General features: G+C 38.1%; 1 protein-coding gene and 1 long non-coding RNA gene across 7 annotated transcripts in view; one reads left to right on the top strand and one right to left on the bottom strand.

The window, feature by feature from the left end:
* Window positions 1-20,241, top strand: part of LOC309477284 — a 347,071-nt gene that overhangs the window by 13,034 nt on the left and 313,796 nt on the right. The window lies entirely within an intron of this gene.
* unc5da (unc-5 netrin receptor Da) overlaps window positions 1-20,241 on the bottom strand; it is a 225,137-nt gene that overhangs the window by 2,910 nt on the left and 201,986 nt on the right. For all 6 annotated transcript variants that reach the window (XM_082140471.1, XM_082140472.1, XM_082140474.1 and 3 more), the window contains 5 exons: window positions 12,830-13,001; window positions 9,808-10,035; window positions 4,806-4,955; window positions 3,419-3,583; window positions 2,311-2,489 (listed from right to left, as the gene is read on the bottom strand). In XM_082140471.1, the coding sequence (XP_081996597.1) occupies window positions 2,311-2,489; window positions 3,419-3,583; window positions 4,806-4,955; window positions 9,808-10,035; window positions 12,830-13,001 (894 nt within the window). The remainder of the gene's footprint in view (window positions 1-2,310; window positions 2,490-3,418; window positions 3,584-4,805; window positions 4,956-9,807; window positions 10,036-12,829; window positions 13,002-20,241) is intronic.

Below are 20,241 nucleotides of genomic sequence, written 5' to 3'. Positions count from 1 at the left end.
ATATTAAAGAAGTTTTGCTTGAAGAAAATCAACCCATCTTCGAGACATAATTGAATCACAGAAAAGAAAATCACAATTTTGCAGGTGTGTGTCTTAAAGAAGCAGACAGTCCATCTTCTGCCTCCACATTTAATGCAAATGGTTGTATTAAACGGCAGAAGTACTTCATTTTGACCTCATGCTGACCTTCCAATAATGCTATTTTAGAAACCAATCTCTGTGTCTGAAATTGAATACTTCCCTACTATATAGTTTGTGAAAACAATAGTATGTCTGAAAACATAGTGTTTGAAAAACACGAAAGTAGTAGGTGTATACAGATTACCAACTACTTCCATTGAGATTCTGGAGTGTGTACATTCAGTGGACACTTTACTATCCCATGAGGCCAAGGAAGAGGATTTATGAATGGCAGTGAAGCGACGCAACTGACACTGGTAGGTTGCATGACAGTAACAACATGGCGGATGTAATGCTACACATATTCATACTACACAAAACATACTTTTTTAACGGTCACGAAGTAAATTCAAATTGAAATGTAGTAACGTTACCTCATATTGTGATGGATGCACTTAATGAGTCGTATCAGTCAATAAAGTTAAAACAGCTAAAAAAATAAATAAATTAACCGTCATTCAGTGGGCTGATGTTGTTTGCTGATTTCCAAGTTGGTTATGATGGTCTTGCTGTAGAAAACACTTGCTATTTAAACAGCCTGGTGAGGTCACAAAACATGCCATGCTGGTCTTTTCATCAAGATATTTAACCTCACCATTAACCAGTCCATCAACAATATGTCACAGCGCTGATGGGGCGATGTAAACACTGTCATTCTTTGATTTTCTGTGGGTATTGGGACTCCAACAGGGGGCAGTGTTGCGCTACACCAGCTCCTGCACCACAGCTCTCTGGGTAATTGCCCTCTGCGCTGTTTAGACGAGCTTGCACATCCTCAGAAGGTAATTGCAGAAATCCGCTTAACAAGGAGGAGACATTCTCATTACACACTGCCTGGAGCTCTGACCAGCTAAAAAATTCCCCTAAATCCTTCCATCTTCATTTCAAAAACAACTCTGTCTTTTTGTCCCTGGTGAAAATATATATATATATATATATATATATATATATATATATATATATATGTATATATATATATATGTATATATATATATATGTATATAAAAAACCACACATCACGAAAGAAAGTTTCGAGAACCTTTTGGACATTTTGATCGCAGAGTCTGTTTTGCACAATGTTTTTGTCAAACATTTTTTAAATCACCACGGTAAATGTAAAAAAGAAAGAAAAAAAGACGCAGCTAGTGAATTAAACTGTTATTAAAAATTGCTAGCTGGGCAGAAGACCTAGGATGTTTTTTAAAAATAAATACAAAAATCAAAAGAAAGAGAACAAAAAGTAATTTAATAAGGAAAGGATTTGAATGAATAATGAAAATTCATGTACTTTCAGCTTCCACAGCATATTGTTATTTCTTTCTTCAATGGAACATAAAATTCTAATAAGCTGATTTGGTGCTCAAAAACATTTCTTATTATTATCATCAATGTTGAAAACAGTTGTGCTGTTTAATATTTTTAAACCAGGACACATTTTTTTCCCCGGATTCTTTGATAAATAGAAGGTTCAAATGAACAGCAAACTTATTTAAAACACTTTTTTTTCTACCATGTAAAAGTCTGTACTGTTTACAGTACGCAGTACTACAGTACAGTACGCACACACGCACCATAATAAGTAGCATTAATCTGGTCTATATGACTATATATTCAATATAGTCATTAAATTTTAAGTATTCTGAAGCCATGCACCAATTTTGTGTCAAACAGACCAAGAAGCAAGTTTTTATTCACAAAAAATATAGTCCTTCACTATCCACATCCACATCTATTCAAAATATAACGCACAGTTAAACACGTCAGGTTTGAATGACATTAGGGTGAGTAACTGATGACAGAATTTGCATTTAAGAGTGAACTGTCCCTTTAAAAGGTCTGCATATCTATGTCAGTGTGTTACCACAGATATGAGGTATGTTCTCCTAGAAACTGGGGCTTGCGGGATGCATGAGATCTCATTACAGCACTACAGTTACTGCCTGTGGCTCTGCCGATGGTTAATGTGGCCATGTGCTAGAGGAAATTGGAGCAAATTAGATGTTTGGGATTCCATATGTTGAGGTCCAGTTTTGTTTGTATTTGAGCATGTATGTCACCATCCGTATGTGTACTTATGAACAAAGCATGTTCAATGTTCATCTGCTGTGTATTTTTACATTAATTTCTCACCTGTCTATATGCAGTTTCTGGGCTAAGAGCTGCCAGTCTTTGCCCTTGGCATTCGCTGTGTCGAAGGTCGCGCAGATTCGCTGGCGAATGGACAGGGGGATTCTGAAGGCCCTGGACCCCGTCTGGGAGGTTATGGTACAGTCCGATTGTGTGAAGAATGGCACTGTGTCTTTTTCACTCTGGAGGGAAAAAAGTATTGCAGTGACATATTAGAGTTTACAGAGCGGTTAAATTGGGCTAGAACAATCCGGAACGATTATTGTGATTAAAGCAACACTAAGGAACTTTTCCTCTTCGGTCCCCCAACAGGTTGGAAGCGGAATTGTCCATTACCGCTGTCGTAAATAATTTCGCCGCCCGCAGTCTACTGTCACACGCACGCTAGCTGTTTATCTAGCACCGGCTTTGAATGAACGATGTCCACAGACAAGGTAGAGTATGTTGCATGATTTCATGAAAGTATGATGTATTGCGACATCAGAAACGAAGAAAAACTAAATAATGACTATTGTAACGCTTGACGTAAAGCAAGTCAAATTTGTAGTTTTCTTATGTCTCATTCGAACTACAGAAACGCGACCCGGTTTGGCAAACTTGCATAGTGTTGTTATCGCAGATATAGGGCTGCAAAGCGAATCCAGAAGTGCCTTTCACCCTGTTACGACTTGATGAACAGTTGAAACCATTTTGGAAACATTATTTTAAGGTAAAAAATGTTACTTAGTGTTGCTTTAAATAAAAAGTAAAAAATTTTTGACAGTTTGTCGAGTTTTTGTTTTGAAAATCCAGTTGTTCAAGTTCACTAGTGTCAAAAGCACAAATAATATCACTTGGATCAACACATTCAATATCTGATATTAATTGATCTGTATTAATTAACTTTTTTGATTGCTGAAAAACATAATATCTGCATTAAATTATAAATATTTTATGCTTTTTGGCATCAGAACCTCCAGATTTAAGGTTTAACCCACTTCAAAAAGATCCACTGTATATATAAAAAAAATGGACCATCAATATTCCAAGCTCAAGACGATATCTTATTCTATTGCACTTTGTCAATATCTTTGTTTTTTTAATATACAGTATGAGTTTTTGTCTTCCAAACCTCAGCAATGGTGGTGTAGACCTGTAGGATCTGCTCATGACCTTTGACCTGCCGAACACTGATCTTACAGGAGAGCTGATTGGCTGCTGGACTGTAGCGCTCCAGAGAAAAGGCACACTGCAGAGGAGACTGGCTACTGCACCACACCTGAGAGAAGGAGAATTCCTGCACCAAAAGAGGAAGGAGGAGGAAAGAGGGAATATTTCAGTACGAACCAATAGCAACCAATATGTGCCTCCTCTCCTCCTTATTGTTATTCTGCTGTTGGAGCCGCTGAAGCTAATTTACTTAGTGTCATGTCACTGACGGCCCTGCCAGAACACAGCCTAGTATGAAAAAAACAGTTCTTGCTATGGGTATGATTTGGATAAAAATGTGCCTGCGGTCATAAAGCTTTACGAAGAAAGGAATGGTGGGTAAACAGCATTGAGAAAAACACACTCTTGAGAATGTGTCATCCAAAAACAGAAACAATTTGATAAAATAATACAAATACTGACAAATAGCTCTGCTGGTGTAGCAAATAAAGCTAAATAGAGAGTGCTGCTTTCCCATGCTCAACCTGACACCATGATACTAATGCTATGTAGTGATAGGGTGTTGCTACAGTCCAAGTGAAAATAAGCTCTATGAAGGGCTCTAGATATTTTTGGGTCTCTTCTTCAATATAAGTGCATTTTTGGGGGGGATTGTTTTATTTTCTGGTAAGCAAAAAATGCTTAGAAATGCAAGAAATGCTCTCCTCAACAAGCTGCATGATTTGAGTCCACTTTAGACATTCTACTAACTATATGTAACTTAGCAACTACATGTCAACTAGCAGTGATTAGAGTATAATTAGACTGTCTGCTTAAACACTTTATTGTGATGCTCCCCCAACAGAGATTCTACTGACTATAAGTATCTTTGCAAGTACATGTCAATTTATTCTACTAACCGTAACCTAAGAGTCAACTAATACTCTAATGAGAGTTAGTTGACGTGTAGTTGCAAACTTACTTATAGTTAGTAGAATGTCTGAAGTGGACTATCGATATAAAGTGTAAAGGTATTAAGCACCAAAGTTATAATAGGATTAGGGGCTTTGAAAAACAATAGTAATATATCACAGTTCTGCAATTTGTCCATTTAAAACGTTTTTTAAAATATATTTAACTGACATTTTCCTGTTAAAACCATACAGGGTGAAAAGACATCCTTATCTCCAGCTAAATTCCTACCACGGCCTCTGGCTAAACTACCTTAAAAAGAGCTGTATTAATATTCATATGACCAGTCAAATGAACACTGGAATTTGACATCTTATTAATATTCAGCCTCATATGCATATTAACAAAACTCATGCATATTCATACAGAGCTGGCATCCATATTTATGAGAACAGCACCTGGCAGGTGGTAAAAGGTTTGATGCTCCAGAGGAACTGGGGGATGTCCTGGATGGAGACCTGTAGGCTGAAAGAGTTCGCTCTGAAGAGCAGGGTCTTGGGTTCCTCCAGGAGACGCCCACCTCGACCCCGCTCCACGGACACCACCTCCTGCGAGGAAGAGTAAATACAGATATAAACGCTCATGCATAAACACGCACTGACACATATAATTCCCTACAACAGGAACAGAACTCAACTGACTGCTCACGTTTAAATTATTCAGCTGAAAAACAGCCCTCCCACGTTACACAACAGCTATTTCCTGGGTCTAGCGGCACCTTTAATCTTCGTAACCCGAGAAGATGAAGCAGAAAGTGATTAAAAACCTGCATCTAACGCGAGGCTGACGTTTCCAACCCCTAAACCAACAAACACGTCGAAGAAATGCCTGCATTGCATTTTTCATCTACAAGAATGGAATTACAATAACACCCTGGGTCTAAAATAAAAAGCCAAAAAACGCACAAAACAAAATCTGGAAACACAACAACTAATAAATCTAAAGGTACAATGCCTTCAATTACCAACTCGGTCGAATACATTGAACTAAGCTACCTTTTCCTGTTTGCACAAATGCAACGCACACAAAATGGCATGCAGAACAGGAGCGAGAGACACTGGATGGATAGAATCAGCATTGATGAAAGGCACAGGTGATTTTGTGCTCTTTGCATCTATTCTGTGGGAATTGTTGACAATGGCACAGTAGCATTAAAAGCATTAAGTCTCTCTCTCCTGCTTTCTCTCTCTCTCCGTCACAAAAGAAAGGAAAATAGTCTCTTGCTGTGATGGCTGCTGATCGATCCTGGCCTGAATTCGTTCAGTTTCCAGGGAGGAATTCATTTGCTGTTTTGTGAAATGCAAACAACACTGACAACAAAAGAGTACAAAAGAAGAGAAAAAATCCTGAGTGAACGGCTGGGTAAACAAAGTGGAAGAGCGCTTTGGTGTGGAGAAATACAATCTTTGACCAGTCACTCGTGAATGTGTCCTGTTGGGAAAGAAGACTTCACAGAGCCGAGATCTGTCACACGCGCGCACATGCATGCGCACACACACACACACACACACACACACACACACACACACACACACACACACACACACACACACACACACACACACACACACACACACGAATGTTGTGTTTTCATGTTTTATGGAGAGTTTCCATAGATGTAATGATTTTATTCTGTACAAACTGTATATTATATCCCATAACTCTACCCCTAAACAAAACCATCAGAGAAAACTTTCTGCATTTTTATATTTTCAAAGAACTTCATTCTGTATAATTTATAAGCTGTTTTCCTCATTGAGACCAAAAAATGTCCCCACAAGGACAAGGATTTCGGATATTGCCATTTTTGGGGACATTTTGTCCCCATAATGTAGGGTTTACCAGGACTACACACACGTTGGGTTTACATGTTTTAAAGGGACATTCAATGACTTTTCACTTCACTTAACTCTTATTTTGTTGAGACATTATTCAGGTCATTCTACAAGATATATTGTGTCCCTTGTATACATACACTACCATTCAAACGTTTTGAGTTGGTACATTTTGGGCCATTTTTTTTTTTTAAGAAAGAAAATAATATTATTCAGCAAGGATGCATTTAATGGATTAAAAGTGACCATAAAGTATTCACAGTTGTAGTTTGGTTTGTTCTAAACCAAAAAAGAAAATTATGCATTTAGTCCTGAATCACTTAGCGTTCACACTGTAATTTTTAACACCAAACTTAAAGAAAAAAAAAAAGAAGAAGAAAAAAAACGTATGCGGGTGACAAATGCGCAGCCTTTGAGTCTCTTTATTTTCTCACTTTATTTTATGTTTTGAAACATTTGCCAGTAAAAATGATCTTAAAAAGTCAATCCTGTTACAATAATTATTTATGGTACACAACTGATAACTGACAAATGTAGAAGGAAGCACCTTGTAGTTTTTACAGCCTTCAACACAGGGCTTGTGATGTAAAACTGTAAAACCTTAAACCCTGGAACCTTTAATGAAGGCATAATAATATCCCAACATATATTGAAGTTTATTAATTTAGCTCGAACTCCAGACATCAGTACTTTGTTTGTGTGTGTGAGTTTGGGGGAGAGAGAGAAAAATAGAATCACTAATTCAGTTTGTGTATGTCTTGAGGCTTCAATACCACACAAAGACATCTCCACATCTCCGTAACCGAGAAGAAAAGATCCATGTGAGACATTAAATATAAATGACATATTATGCTTTCTTCATAAAGTGAAGAGATTGTAAGTTATGTGTGTGTGTACAACAAAGACTTCTCTGAAGCTGTGTCCGCTCAGCTAGACGTTACGCCTAACAGAATGTAAAAAACTCTTAACTTGCGTTCAGAAAATATTCAGTCACGTAGTGATCGCATGAAGTATGCGAGTGGCTCACCGTGTCTTTGTAATTTAAGAAGCCATTCTATCAGTTAGCAGGAGATGTGTGTGTGTGTATGAGATTGGTCCAGCTGACTTTCAGTGGAGCGTAAAACCAGAGTACCCACAGGGCATGACGGCTAGCCATAACATGCTGCCCCATGAATGCAAATATCCAAAAAGCTGTGGATTTCCATCTAATGTCATATGCAGTATGAAGGAAATATATATCATGACATTTAAGAAGCCTACATCTGTGAATGACGAAAACACATCCAGCGGAATGAATGAATTTCCATGCTGGTTTGAATGAACTGCTGGATTCATTAAGTCCAAAGTATACTTTACGTTTTACACGTAGGGTCACGGTATAGTGAGTGTACTCAGTATGCGCATGCTGAATAAAAAGAGACAAAGCCCCTTGTAGGCAAGCTTAGCAAAAAAGAAAAGAAAAGCGAAACATTTACTAATGCTGTGTTAAGCAGGGAAGGAGACCAGAGCAGTTTTTTGAGTGGATGTCAATGGAGGAGAGGGAAAAAGTCTTAACATTTAATGAGTCGACAACCCATCGGCTAATCTTAAACATGTTTGCTCTTAATAATTAGTTTTGGATTAATTTATTTTTAGAGTTTACATAAAAAAAAATAAAAACTGTGTTTTATAAGAGAAGTCACGGACAATTGGGCGACAGGTGTGATTTAGTTTACGGCAATTCTCATTCATTTTTATGGTATCCGCAAACAGTGATTGTCGCACAACTGAACAAAATACAGTGATGTCAAGACTGTAATGCCATTGGTTATCAAGGCACACACGATCCAAGTTAGCTCTTACGCTTTCTCCAATGGTAGATCCACTGACCCACGTATCTCCCAATAATAAGACCATCTCTGAGAAGAGACAGAAACGTGTGCAAGTTACAACAACTATGGATGGCTACGTGGATGAGAGATTGTGCGAGGAAGTTAGAAAGCATCTGCATTTGTACAACTTCAGCCTAAAAGTATAAAAACCACTGCTGTGTTCATCACTATCATCTTGCAACAGGACCAGCTGGGTGGCAAAAACAGTGCTAGTAGTACCTCAAAATTTATTGGAATCAAAAAATAACTATTGACCATGCCAGAAGAGTTGAAAAGGAAAGTTTTGAGTGAGGAAAAGAGGGGTTCAATTCTGGCTTTACTGGCAGAGGGATACAGTGAGCGTCGGGTTGCTTCCATCCTTAAAATTTCAAAGGCGGCGGTTCATAAGAACAAGGTCAAGCAGCAGACATTGGGGACAACAAAGCTACAGATCGGCAGAGGGCGAAAACAACTCTCCACTGACCGGGATGACCGCCAACTCATTCGAATGTCACTCAAAAACCATAGGATGACATCAAGTGACCTACAAAAAGAATGGCACACGGCGGTTCGAAACAGGCTCCTAGGGGCAGGGCTGAAGTCGTGCAAAGCTAGAAAAAAGCCCTTCATCAATGAGAAGCAAAGAAGAGCCAGGCTGAGGTTTGCAAAAGACCAAAAGGATTGGACTGTAGAGGACTGGAGTAAGGTCATCTTCTCTGATGAGTTCAATTTTCAGCTTTGTCCAACACCTGGTCGTCTAATGGTTAAATGGAGACCTGGAGAGGCCTACAAGCCACAGTGTCTCGCACCCACTAGAAAATTTGGTGGAGGATCGGTGATGATCTGGGGGTGCTTCGTCTTTGTGAAGGACCCATGAATCAAGCCACGTACAAGGTTGTCCTGGAAGAACACTTGCTTCCTTCTGCTCTGACAATGTTCCCCAACTCTGAGGATTGTTTTTTCCAGCAGTACAATCTCCATGCCACACAGCCAGGTCAATCAAGGTGTGGATGGAGGATCACCAGATCAAGCCCCTTTCATGGCCAGCCCAATCTCCAGACCTGTCCTGAACCCCATTGAAAACCTCTGAAATGTGATCAGGAGGAAGATGGATGGTCACAAGCCATAAAACAAAGCCGAGCTGCTTGAATTTTTGCACCAGGAGTGGCATAAAGTCACCCAACATCAATGTGAAAGACTGGTGGAGAGCATGCCAAGACGCATGAAAGCTGTGATTGAAAATCAGGGTTATTCCACCAAATACTGATTTCTGCACTCTTCCTAAGTTAAAACATTAGTATTGTGTTGTTTAAAAATGAATATGAACTTATATTCTTTCCATTATTCGAGGTCTGACAACACTGCATCTTTTTTGTTATTTTGACCAGTTGTCATTTTATGCAAATAAAAGCTCTAAATTACAATATTTTAATTTGGAATTTGGGAGAAATGTTGTCAGTAGTTTGTAGAATAAAACAAAAATGTTAATTTTACACAAACACATACCTATAAATAGTAAGACCAGAGAAACTGATAATTTTGCAGTGGTCTCTTAATTTTTTCCAGAGCTGTACATTGAAAGGCTTTGAGTACAAATGTGAGCGTACAAAAAAACAAAGTATACTTTGGGCTTAGCTAGCGGGTCAGGATCCGAGACAACATATGTGGTTATCAATAATGTACACACACAAACAAACTTAAAATTCTTTACACACCTGAAAGGCATGGGGCATATCATCGACGCAGTACACTCGAATACTGTAGTTGAGGAAGTTGGGCTCCATGTTTCCAAACACAGCCAGTCGGAGTCTCTTCCCAGCCGCCTGTGTGAGGGCCTCTCCCACTAAAGCGTAACACCCCGGCCTCTCCACCAACAGGTGGCAGCACTGAGTGTCCAACAGGCAGTAACAAGAAGTGCTCTCCTCTTCCACAGTCATCACCTCCTGTCAGGAATACACAGACACTCACAGTCAAAATCCAACTGTTGATGAGTCATATGTAAAATTCTTACACAACATCGACTGCGATTAACACTTTATTTTGATGTTTCACCTACATGTCAACAAACTCTCATTAGAGTATTGGTAGACTGTCTGCTTAATATCTGCTAACACTTAAGTGATGGTCCATCAACAGACATTCTACTGACTATAAGTAACTTTGCAAGTACATGTCACCTTATTCTACCAACCCTTCCCCAACAGTCTATTAATACTGAGCTAATACTCTAATGAGAGTGAGTTGACATGCAAGAGCAATGTTTCTTATAGTCAACAGAATGTCTAAAGGGATTATTTAAAATCTAAAGGGATACTTCATCAAAATAAAATACAACCGGTTTTGCTATTGGGGACAACTGTGGTGACTGATGATGTCACAAATCTATCAAAACCTGTTTACATTTTAAGGGCCAGATTTACTAAACTGGGCAAATTAGCGTGAGAGCGCAATTCCAAAAAAGTGCAGATGGGAGTGGAAAGTTCTGCACCTGACGACGCACAAATTAAAGAACACAGACGCAGCCGGATCATTTCCATAAAGACCAACGCAATCTACCGAAAGCAGCGCAAATTAGCTTCTGGTTTAAGACATGCTTTTTTGGGGTGTTACATAATGGCGCAAATACCAGTAAATTGACTAGCGCAAACCTAAGCAAATCACGTTGCATAAATTGTGTCTGAAAGAGAAACTCCTACAAATGCATATGCAATAAGATCAGCGCCCTGTCCAACCCTGTTAGTAAATCCTAACAGTATTTTTTTAACGCCAAAAAGAGGGTGTAAGCGGTTGGTAAATCTGGCACTAAAACTTTAAACTTTCACTTTTTCCATATTTATAACACTTTTAATTCTGACAATGCATGACAAAATGCTTGTGACTGCGGCTGAGTTGAAACATTCTGCCACTTTTAAAAAAAGTAATAAAAGTAGCAAAAAGTGAATGGAAATGTATATCTTTAGGGGAAAAAATATTTAAAATTGTAAATGGTTTTATTGTTTATTTATTGATAAATGGTTTTTTCATTTTATATTTATTTTAGTATTTTGTTTAATTTATATTTTATTATTTGAACAATTTATTCAATTAAATGGTAATACATTATTGATATAATCATTTACAGGAAAAATACTGCAATATAAAATCTGCACTAAATCAATGATCTACAATTAAACTTCCTTACGGTTTTTAAGTGATTTCTTTGGTGAAAATCCATGAAAATCACCAGCTGGTGTGAAACCTGTTATGTATTTATTTGTTAATTAAATGTTTTAGAACATCTGATTTCAATTAGTGTTAGAATTATTGTTTTTGAATAGCCTTCCCCATCTTGAAAACAAACATAATTGTTTACCTTCACTTAAGTACTAAAGTACGATATGCTGTAATGTTTATAGTACAAGTATGATTAATAGAAACATCCAAGAATATCCATGCTGATCGACTGTTTTTCTTTTCTAGAACATGGTTCAATTGCTTTTAATGCAAAGTAGGCCTCGTTGTCATAAGCACTGACAGCTACTTACTTTTGGCAACCCTGAGGCTTTTCACAGGCTGCTTCACTTTATAAAATCCTCGGTCAGCATAAACGTACATACACATGTTAGAGAAAGGTGAAGATCTTTAGCTGAAATTATGCATCCCTTTTCTTTATAGCTCTGCAGATGGAAGCACAGCTTGATTATTATTATATGCATCTGGTATTTGAATGTCAGGAACAGTGGGTGTGTAGCGGCCAGCAGGAACTCTGAGTCCAGGGTCTCCATTTCACCGGCTGAATATAGCTGAAGCTAAGCATAACTTTGCCCCCTGAAGCGACCCGAACCATTTGTGACGGCGGAAAGCTTGATATTTCATGTCTAAACACACCATCGCACAGAAACCATTGCCTATTACCCACAAATCAGTGGGTGCACATTAAAGTGTGCTCTCTCTCTTTCTCTCTCACACACACACACACACACACACACACACACACACACACACACACACACACACACACACACACACACACACACACACACAGTAAAATGCACAAAAAAGGTGTTATTCTCAATTCTGCAGGGACATTACTCTCTACCCGCCTATCACATGCTCTCGCATTATGCCTGCTTGAAAAAGCTTATTATTTCAAACAACTGTCAAAGGTCTCCGCGTCTTTAACACAGCGTCAAAATGACTCGATTGCACCGAAAGAAAAGGAGTTGATTGGTATTGTGATGTGTCTTTGAATTAGAGAGTCTGCGTTTGATTATAGTCTGCTGAAATGTCAGGTCGCACACACACACTTGCTGCACTACACTAATACAAACAGAGATGGTTTCTCCAGGGTCGGCTTGTGTCAGTGAGCTCCAGCTCAACTTTGATGAAGTTCTTTCAACATGTAAGAGCAGTATGAATCCGCTCTTATAAATAACAGCAAAGTATCAAAGGGAAAGGACTGTGTTAATAAGAGAAACACAGAGAGATGCTCTTAAAGTGCACTCGATGTAGGAACATCGGTCTACGATGAAGAGGGCACATCTATTGATTCTGTCACATGGTGACCTTAAGCATTTTAACTTCAGAATAACACTCCAGTTCTTATAATTGCCAGCAGAACACACTGCTGTTTCCCATTAAACTACATGATTCAGAGTTTAAATCAACTGCACTCATTCAAGGCTTCCCTATCCAGCACGTTGGTTAAAGACTAACTTGAATGGTTTAACAAAGATACTATTCTTATGTCAGCCTTACCTCCCAGTTGTTGTCCTGGGTTTGTCTCTTAAGCTTGATATTCCAGTCTTCCGAACTCACATCTGCACAGTGGGCTATCGTCAAGGCAACAGGGCAGGAAAGGGTCAGGCCAGGAGGGCCGTATGTTACCTCAGGACTCAAAAGTATCTCCTGACCTTCATCAGACAAAGCACTGCAGGTAAAGAGACAGAAAGAGAGATTAACTGGTATGGTTAAAATTTTTTTATTGTGGCTATGCTAATACTGTTGGTTCCTAATGATTTAGCACTGTGTTTTTCCCCCCTCATTTGTTAGTTACTTTGGATAAAAGCATCTGCTAAATGAATAAATGTAAAAGGTAATGCTTCTGATTCTACTTAATTGGCACTAGAGATCAGATGGAAACGCACACACACAGAAGAAAAAAAAAAACACTTAAAGGTTGGAACTGACGTTTTGCTAAGCTCCGCCCCCCTTGGTTACAGCTGCTGACTCTGACAAGCGTTACAAAAGATCCCATAGGAATGAACTAGAGATTTCAGCATGATTTGCAATCAAATGTGCTCATAAGGTTTTCAAATTGATTGGATACTGTCCTTTACGTGGGCTGGAATCAATTGTGACATTTATTTCAAGATGTGAAAAAAAAAGAAAAAAAAGTTTGTATCCTCTCTGGGTACTTTTCAGTGACCTGGGAACAACATTAAATACATTTTTTGGATAGTCTCCCTAAAACATATTAAACATTTCAAACACTGAGTTCCAATAGAAAAGAGATTAAACTAGAGGTCAGCAACAGTTGTTAAGGCAGGACTTAGCGTAAGGTCAGTTCAGCGCCATTCACACTCAAGTATGTCAACTATAATGATAACTATACGTAATAAGTTTTAATAAGTCCACACGACAGCCATAACAATAACGAGGAATGACACTGTTGAAACCACATTGATTTATTTAATTTTTTTTGCAGCTGATGAACGATAAACATTAACAGCCAATCAGAATCCAGCTTCAGCATTTAAAGCGCCTATAATAAACAATGTTTATGTGCACACTCCCATGATTTTGCTAAATAAGGCATATTTTGTTGATCCTGGAAGAACATTCCTGTCCTAAAATTTAGTCATACCCCTAAACCTACTTATCCCTAAAATCAGAGAGCAATAATAGCTAAATAATACTGATGTTGAAGCACCTAACCCTGGTTTAAGCCTAAACTTGACAAACTGTAAACATGTCCCTCAAATCTGATTTGTTGATTGGAATGGTGTTCCAGGATCAACAAAGATGTTGATCCAGGAACATGTTGCACTTGGTGAAATATGATAATTATTATGAATTATCACTGTGAATTATCAATTATTACTATTATGTGCACTGTGTGAACATAATAATTTTGAAATTATTTCACCCCATAATAATGGTATGCGTTAAAGCAGTGAAACTACCGGTTAATTCATTTTAATTTTTCTAAAACCTTTTCCCCAAATTGAAACTTCCTTTCCACTATTAAAATAAAATACAGATCAAGAGAACAACCTGTGTGAAATACTCATGGGAAATCCTCGCTCAATATGTGCTGTAGTGTCAAAATAACAATATTGATTTCACCAGAAGATGCCAACGTTCAAATAAATGGAATTCGTTTGGTTAATAAACACGAGGGTGAGCTACTGGGATCACACCACGAACAAACATTAGCTAGAAATACAAGCAGATTTGTTAATGGAAACATGTCAAGTAGCCACACAGCTCTCCATGCAAACAAAAACACAACAGATAAGCCTGCAAACTCAGCGCTAATACAGATATATTGTACTTTGTGCTGGTTGAAGTGATTCCAGAGGGCAGTTGGACTTGATCGGGTGTGGAGATCAGTAAGTGTGTGTGTGTGTGTGTGTGTGTGTGTGTGAGTTCACTGGTCGATGGTGTTGTTTGAAGTGCCTTCTGAGGAGCCTGGTGACATATTGAGACAGTTTGGACGTGTTAGCGTCGATCGATATGACTGCTGTGGATCCTCAACAAGGATTAGTCATCTACAGCAGGGGGAATTCACACTAGCCTGGGTGGCGCCATGGAAAACACACTGACACAGCAGATTACATGAACCAGACACCTGCTGTCAAAAGAACCAGGATGATTTACCATTCATTACTCTGTGCAGAGATTCAAACTATATTTTAACACTGAGTGGTGTTTGTCCATGTGAAACCATGATGCTAAGGTGTTCTCAATAGTTTTGCTTGGGTGTTTGTTACATTGTAACTAGCCCAAATCTCCATGTTAGGACATTTTTACCAGTTTTATTGTCGGACATAAACAAAAATCCAGTCACACTAAAGATTAGGGTCTAATTTGACTTTTGCTTCAGAAAACTCCTAATTACTACTTATTAATAATTTGTAAGGAAGTTAAGTTTAGATATTGGGTAGGATTAATGGATGTAGAATAATTATGGTCATGCAGAATAATCAATCAATCAATCAATCAATTTTTTATTTATATAGCATTATAGCGCCTTTACAACAACCAGAAAGGTGCACAAAGCGCTTTCCATAAAACACATAAAAAAGGCAACAGGATATAAAAATTGCAAATTAAAGCTAATTTAAGCAGTTAAAACAAAGTAACTAACACAACGACTAAAAACACAGAAAAGGTGGTTACGTGTTGAAAGCCTTCCTGAAAAGAAACGTTTTTAACTGCGATTTAAAAACACTAAACACAGTTATGTTACGAAGGGGAGTAGGTAAGGCATTCCACAAAGTAGGATCCCTGGATGGCAAAAGATCGGCCTCCAAACTTTTTGCATCTAAACTTGGGGATAATCAAAGAAATGCTCTGAGAGGAGCGGAGGGTTCTGGCAGGTTGGTATACAGTGACCAGCTCGGAGAGATATGCCGGGGCCAGACCATTGATGGCCTTATAAATAAACATCAGAACCTTATACTCCACCCTAAACCGTACCGGGAGCCAATGAAGTGAGCAGAGGACGGGGGTGATGTGTAAACGTTTATGGGTATTGGTAAGGAGACGCGCTAAATAATACTGATGTTGAAGCACCTAACCCTGGTTTAAGCCTAAACTTGACAAACTGTAAACATGTCCCTCAAATCTGATTCGTTGATTGGAATGGTGTTCCAGTCATATTAAGCATTAATATGTGCTTTATAAGTACTAATAAACAGCCAATATCCTAGTAATATGCGTGCTAATATGCAACGAGTTAATCGGACCCTACACTAAAGTGTTACCAAAAAATCCAATGTCCTAATTGCTTAGAATAGTAATAGCTTAGCTTTCCTCAATAAGCAGTTGTTATAATCACTTATATTTAAAGCACAAACAGGCCGAAGTTCAACACTTAAATGCCCAAAATAAGATATTTTGAAGAATACTGGTAACCAAATAGTTTTGGTAACCATTGACTTCCACTGTATGGACAAAAACACTCATTTGCTCTACAGAAGAAAGTTCTGGAACAACATGAGGGTGAGTAAATGAGGAATGAATATTAATACTACCTCTTTAAGGTAATGGATTTTGACAACAGCTCGCTAGTAATGATGCTTCTGATGAACATACGGGAATGTAAGTGTTTATTTTACAACCGGAGCCGTTTTTCATTCTAAGCAGGTGACAGGCTGAGACAGCCGTCCAATTACAGTGTTCGACACTTTGTCGTACCAACAGGCCAGTCACTTAACAACCTTCTAATCGCTGTCTCACTCCATCTGCACTGTTTGTTTACATGTTGATTTATTTATATTGAATAATTACCCGTTTCCTCCCAACTTCCTCCATTTATTGGCATTGCATCCAAACTCTTTTGTGTCTGAAATAAAAGCAATTAACGCTGATGAAGCAGCTAAGCTTGTTTTGCCTTTCTGGAGAGGAGAGAGAGCGTTACCTGACATTTACAGTCGTTTAATGAAACTCCAGCAAACACTAGAAAAGCATTCATGCACATAAAACGCATATAAAATGGAACAAAATGTCTCATGTTTGCTGAAATATCAGGAACAGCGGTAAACAAATGAAAAACAGTTGAAGGGGCATCAAGGCCGCATTAATGCACGGGCTTACCTGGGCTGAAGCCCAGGGGCCTCCCAAGTTCAGGGGCCTCCCATGTTCATGATGGGAGTCATATTTTTTTTAACTTGTCAGATTTTGTCGCTGTATGTCGCTAGTCGCTTGTGGGCGTTGGTAGTGCTGTCGCTCTAATGTTATTGTTATGGTGCATTCACACCAAACGCGAATAGAGCGTCTGGCGCGAGTGATTTCAATGTCAATGCAAAGACGCGTTTACGCCAAGGGGCAACATTCTGATCTGAAAAATGAAGCCTACCCGGAAGTGCGAAAAACTGCAATACATCGAAAATCCGCTAGGGGAAGGTCCCAAAAGGGAGCAAATGTCCATAGCCCCCATGTTAAAATGTCCGTTTTCACAGCATAAAATCATGTTTTTACAGGTTGGTCCCATGGACTTTTATTGGATTTTTCGATAGGTTCTGAGTGCCTGACAACGGCGAGGGTAGTGAATTTTTTTCTAACTCGTTAGTTTAGATAGTATTTAGATATAAAATGTATGACAATAAGGGCGTGGTTAACTTTGATTGACAGCTTGATTGACAGCTGAAAGGCAGAATGACAACATAAGAAGCGCCATTTTTTAATACAGTTGACATATAATACTACTGTTTCTGTATCATGAAATGTAGTTTTAAGAGTTTTTCAGGCGAGAATGTAGTTGTTTAAAGCTCAAATCTGTGGTTTATTTATAAAGATTTATGAAAATTGTATCCAGTTGTGAGATCCAGCGATGACCGGGCGCTCGGCGCGATGTACCCCGCCTGGAGCAGCCTTTCATCGGCTAGACGTTTTGAGGTTTGCCGCTGACTCTGGCGTCTCTGTAGTGGTTAAACATGAGATATAATTCGTCTTGTCTATATCTAACGGGCGATTTTTGGTCTCGTGGGCAATCGTTTTGGCTGAGGGGAAGTTTCATAACTTTATAAGCTATATTTAACTTGTACCGTTGTATGGTTAGACTAGATCGAGCGCATGACTTATGTTTGACTGAATTGTTTGCTTTATTTGTATAGCTTATTGTAACTTTACCTTTTACTTATACTTTTATAATAGCTAATATTGATCAAACTGAAATTTAACAAAAAGAGACTGGGTTGAGTTTTGTCATTTTAAATTTTAATACAACGAAGATGATCTGTAATGTTGTTTACTGCAACATCTGTTGTTTAGTACAAATGCACATATTGCCTGGACCATATTAAAATGTTTAATATTTTTATATTATATTTAAAACGAAAAGAGGCAGGTTTGTGTTTTATATTTCGTTTTGTTATAAATAGGCAAACGTTATGTGCAGTGAATATAATCAATACGCGTTGCCTGAACCACATTTGTGTGGCTATAATGTTTAAGATTTCTTTAAATGAAAACGAAAAGAGTTAGTATGGTGTTTTATAACATATTTCGTTGCCTAAAATATACACAGAGATAACCGGAGTAGCAGAGCGAGCTGAGTGACGCGCGCTGCGTCAGAAGGTGGGCGGGGTTAGGGTTTCCCAAGATTTTCCAAGATGGCGCCGCCCATACCCCCCATAAACGGCTTCAAACCCGTTCTTCAGAAAGTCTATGGGTGACGTCACAGACGCTTTGTCCATATTTTTTACAGTCTATGGTTTACGCGCGTCTAGATGTCCCGCGGCGCGAATGAGGCGTTAGACTGCTCGACTGGCCACCACATCTATACAAAACACCATCACAAGTGATATTATACAACTATATAATTTTAATTTGACTAGGAATTAGGCTCAAAAGAAACAGTATGCTGTTGGGAGAGTGTTTTTATATTACCACACAGCAGTGTTCAGGGATTAAATCATTTACTAGATTAACGATCGATCAATCTACAAATTAAACTCACTCATACTGTCATAAATTACTAAAACGTCATCCGAATTTGACAAATAATAAATTGTCTTGTCCCTAATAGTCAACATAATGCAGGGGAAACTGTAAAATGAACTGCAGCAGTGCTAAACTTGCATCATAAAACTACAACACTCGAACTATAAATGTATGAATTAAACTCACTGAGACTGTCGACAGTTTCTTTTCCATGCATTATTTTATTATATCCATGTTTGTGGTTAGTTACAGTCAAATCATATAAAACAGTGAAATCGCCCTTAAACTCTTCTGTCTTGCCTGCACTGCACTCGAGACGGTGACGGGAGCTGAGCGCCACTGAAAGGCTTCTTTCCTATTGGTTGTCGCTCGCGAAAATCGCTTCTCATTTGCATAAAGTTGAAATTTAGTTGCTGTGTGTGGTTGTTAAATAAAGTGTCTTGTGTTTATGTGCTCAGTGATATGTTAAGAACAATATTAAAATTAAAAACAATATGAAAAAACTCACTGTTGTAGGTCTCGAAAGAAACTAATGCATTTTGTGATATAGATTACCAAGATAGGCTTTTACACTTTTTTAAAATGAGACTATAAATCGAGGGGATGGGGGGCCTACAAAACCTCTCAGCCCCGGGGCCTAATATTAGGTTAAGGCGGCTCTGGGCATCTATATTGATTGAATCTGTGGATGACACCCGCATGCTTTTCAAACAAATAACAGAGTTATTAATTAATATGATGTAGAGACCTGCTAAGACAAGATAACAGTGATAAAAAAGTTGTTCTCTAAAGTGCTTTGGCAGCAGGGTTAGTATACAACACACATTAACTAAAATAAAAATAGTTTAACCTTAAACTAATTTTATTTCAGCTAGTTGCCAAGACAACATTTCTCATTTTCATTTAGTCAAACAATGTACTAAATTAACAAAAATTTAAAAAAAGCTATATAGACTTAAAAAAACAAAAACAATAAATTACTAAAACGTTCAAATGAAAATGGAAAACATAAAAATAAAAAATGTATTCAAAATATTAATTAAAACTATAATAAATCACTCTGTAAATTTGGTCAATCCATTCACATTTGCAGATAAAAATCCAGTCATCATCTATCCCAACTCATATTACCTTTTCCCTGTGGAAGACAAAGAGCTATCAAAATCAAACCAATAGTTGTTGTTGTTTTTTAAAGCTACTTGCTTCCATATAATGAAAATGCATCTGGCAAGTTCAGTTGTATTAAAATTACTTGCTTACTTTACTAAAAAGAAAATAATATATTTTGCCTGTGTCTAGTTCATCACTACACTAGTCTTATACTTACAGAATGAACATGTAGCTTGCTAAAAAGCATTTGTTTGTCCTTTGGCTATATGTTAAGCCTATCTCATCTAGAGCACCAAGTGAGCCACAACGCCTCTGATTGTGATTTTCTCCTTTTTCCTCCTCGTACAGACACAAGCCAAGAATTGGAACCAAAACGGCTCCCTGAGGAA

Source organism: Leuciscus leuciscus (assembly GCF_965113295.1).
Source record: "Leuciscus leuciscus genome assembly, chromosome: 16".
NCBI lineage: Eukaryota > Metazoa > Chordata > Actinopteri > Cypriniformes > Leuciscidae > Leuciscus > Leuciscus leuciscus.
This window is presented reverse-complemented; position numbering and strand designations above follow the sequence as displayed.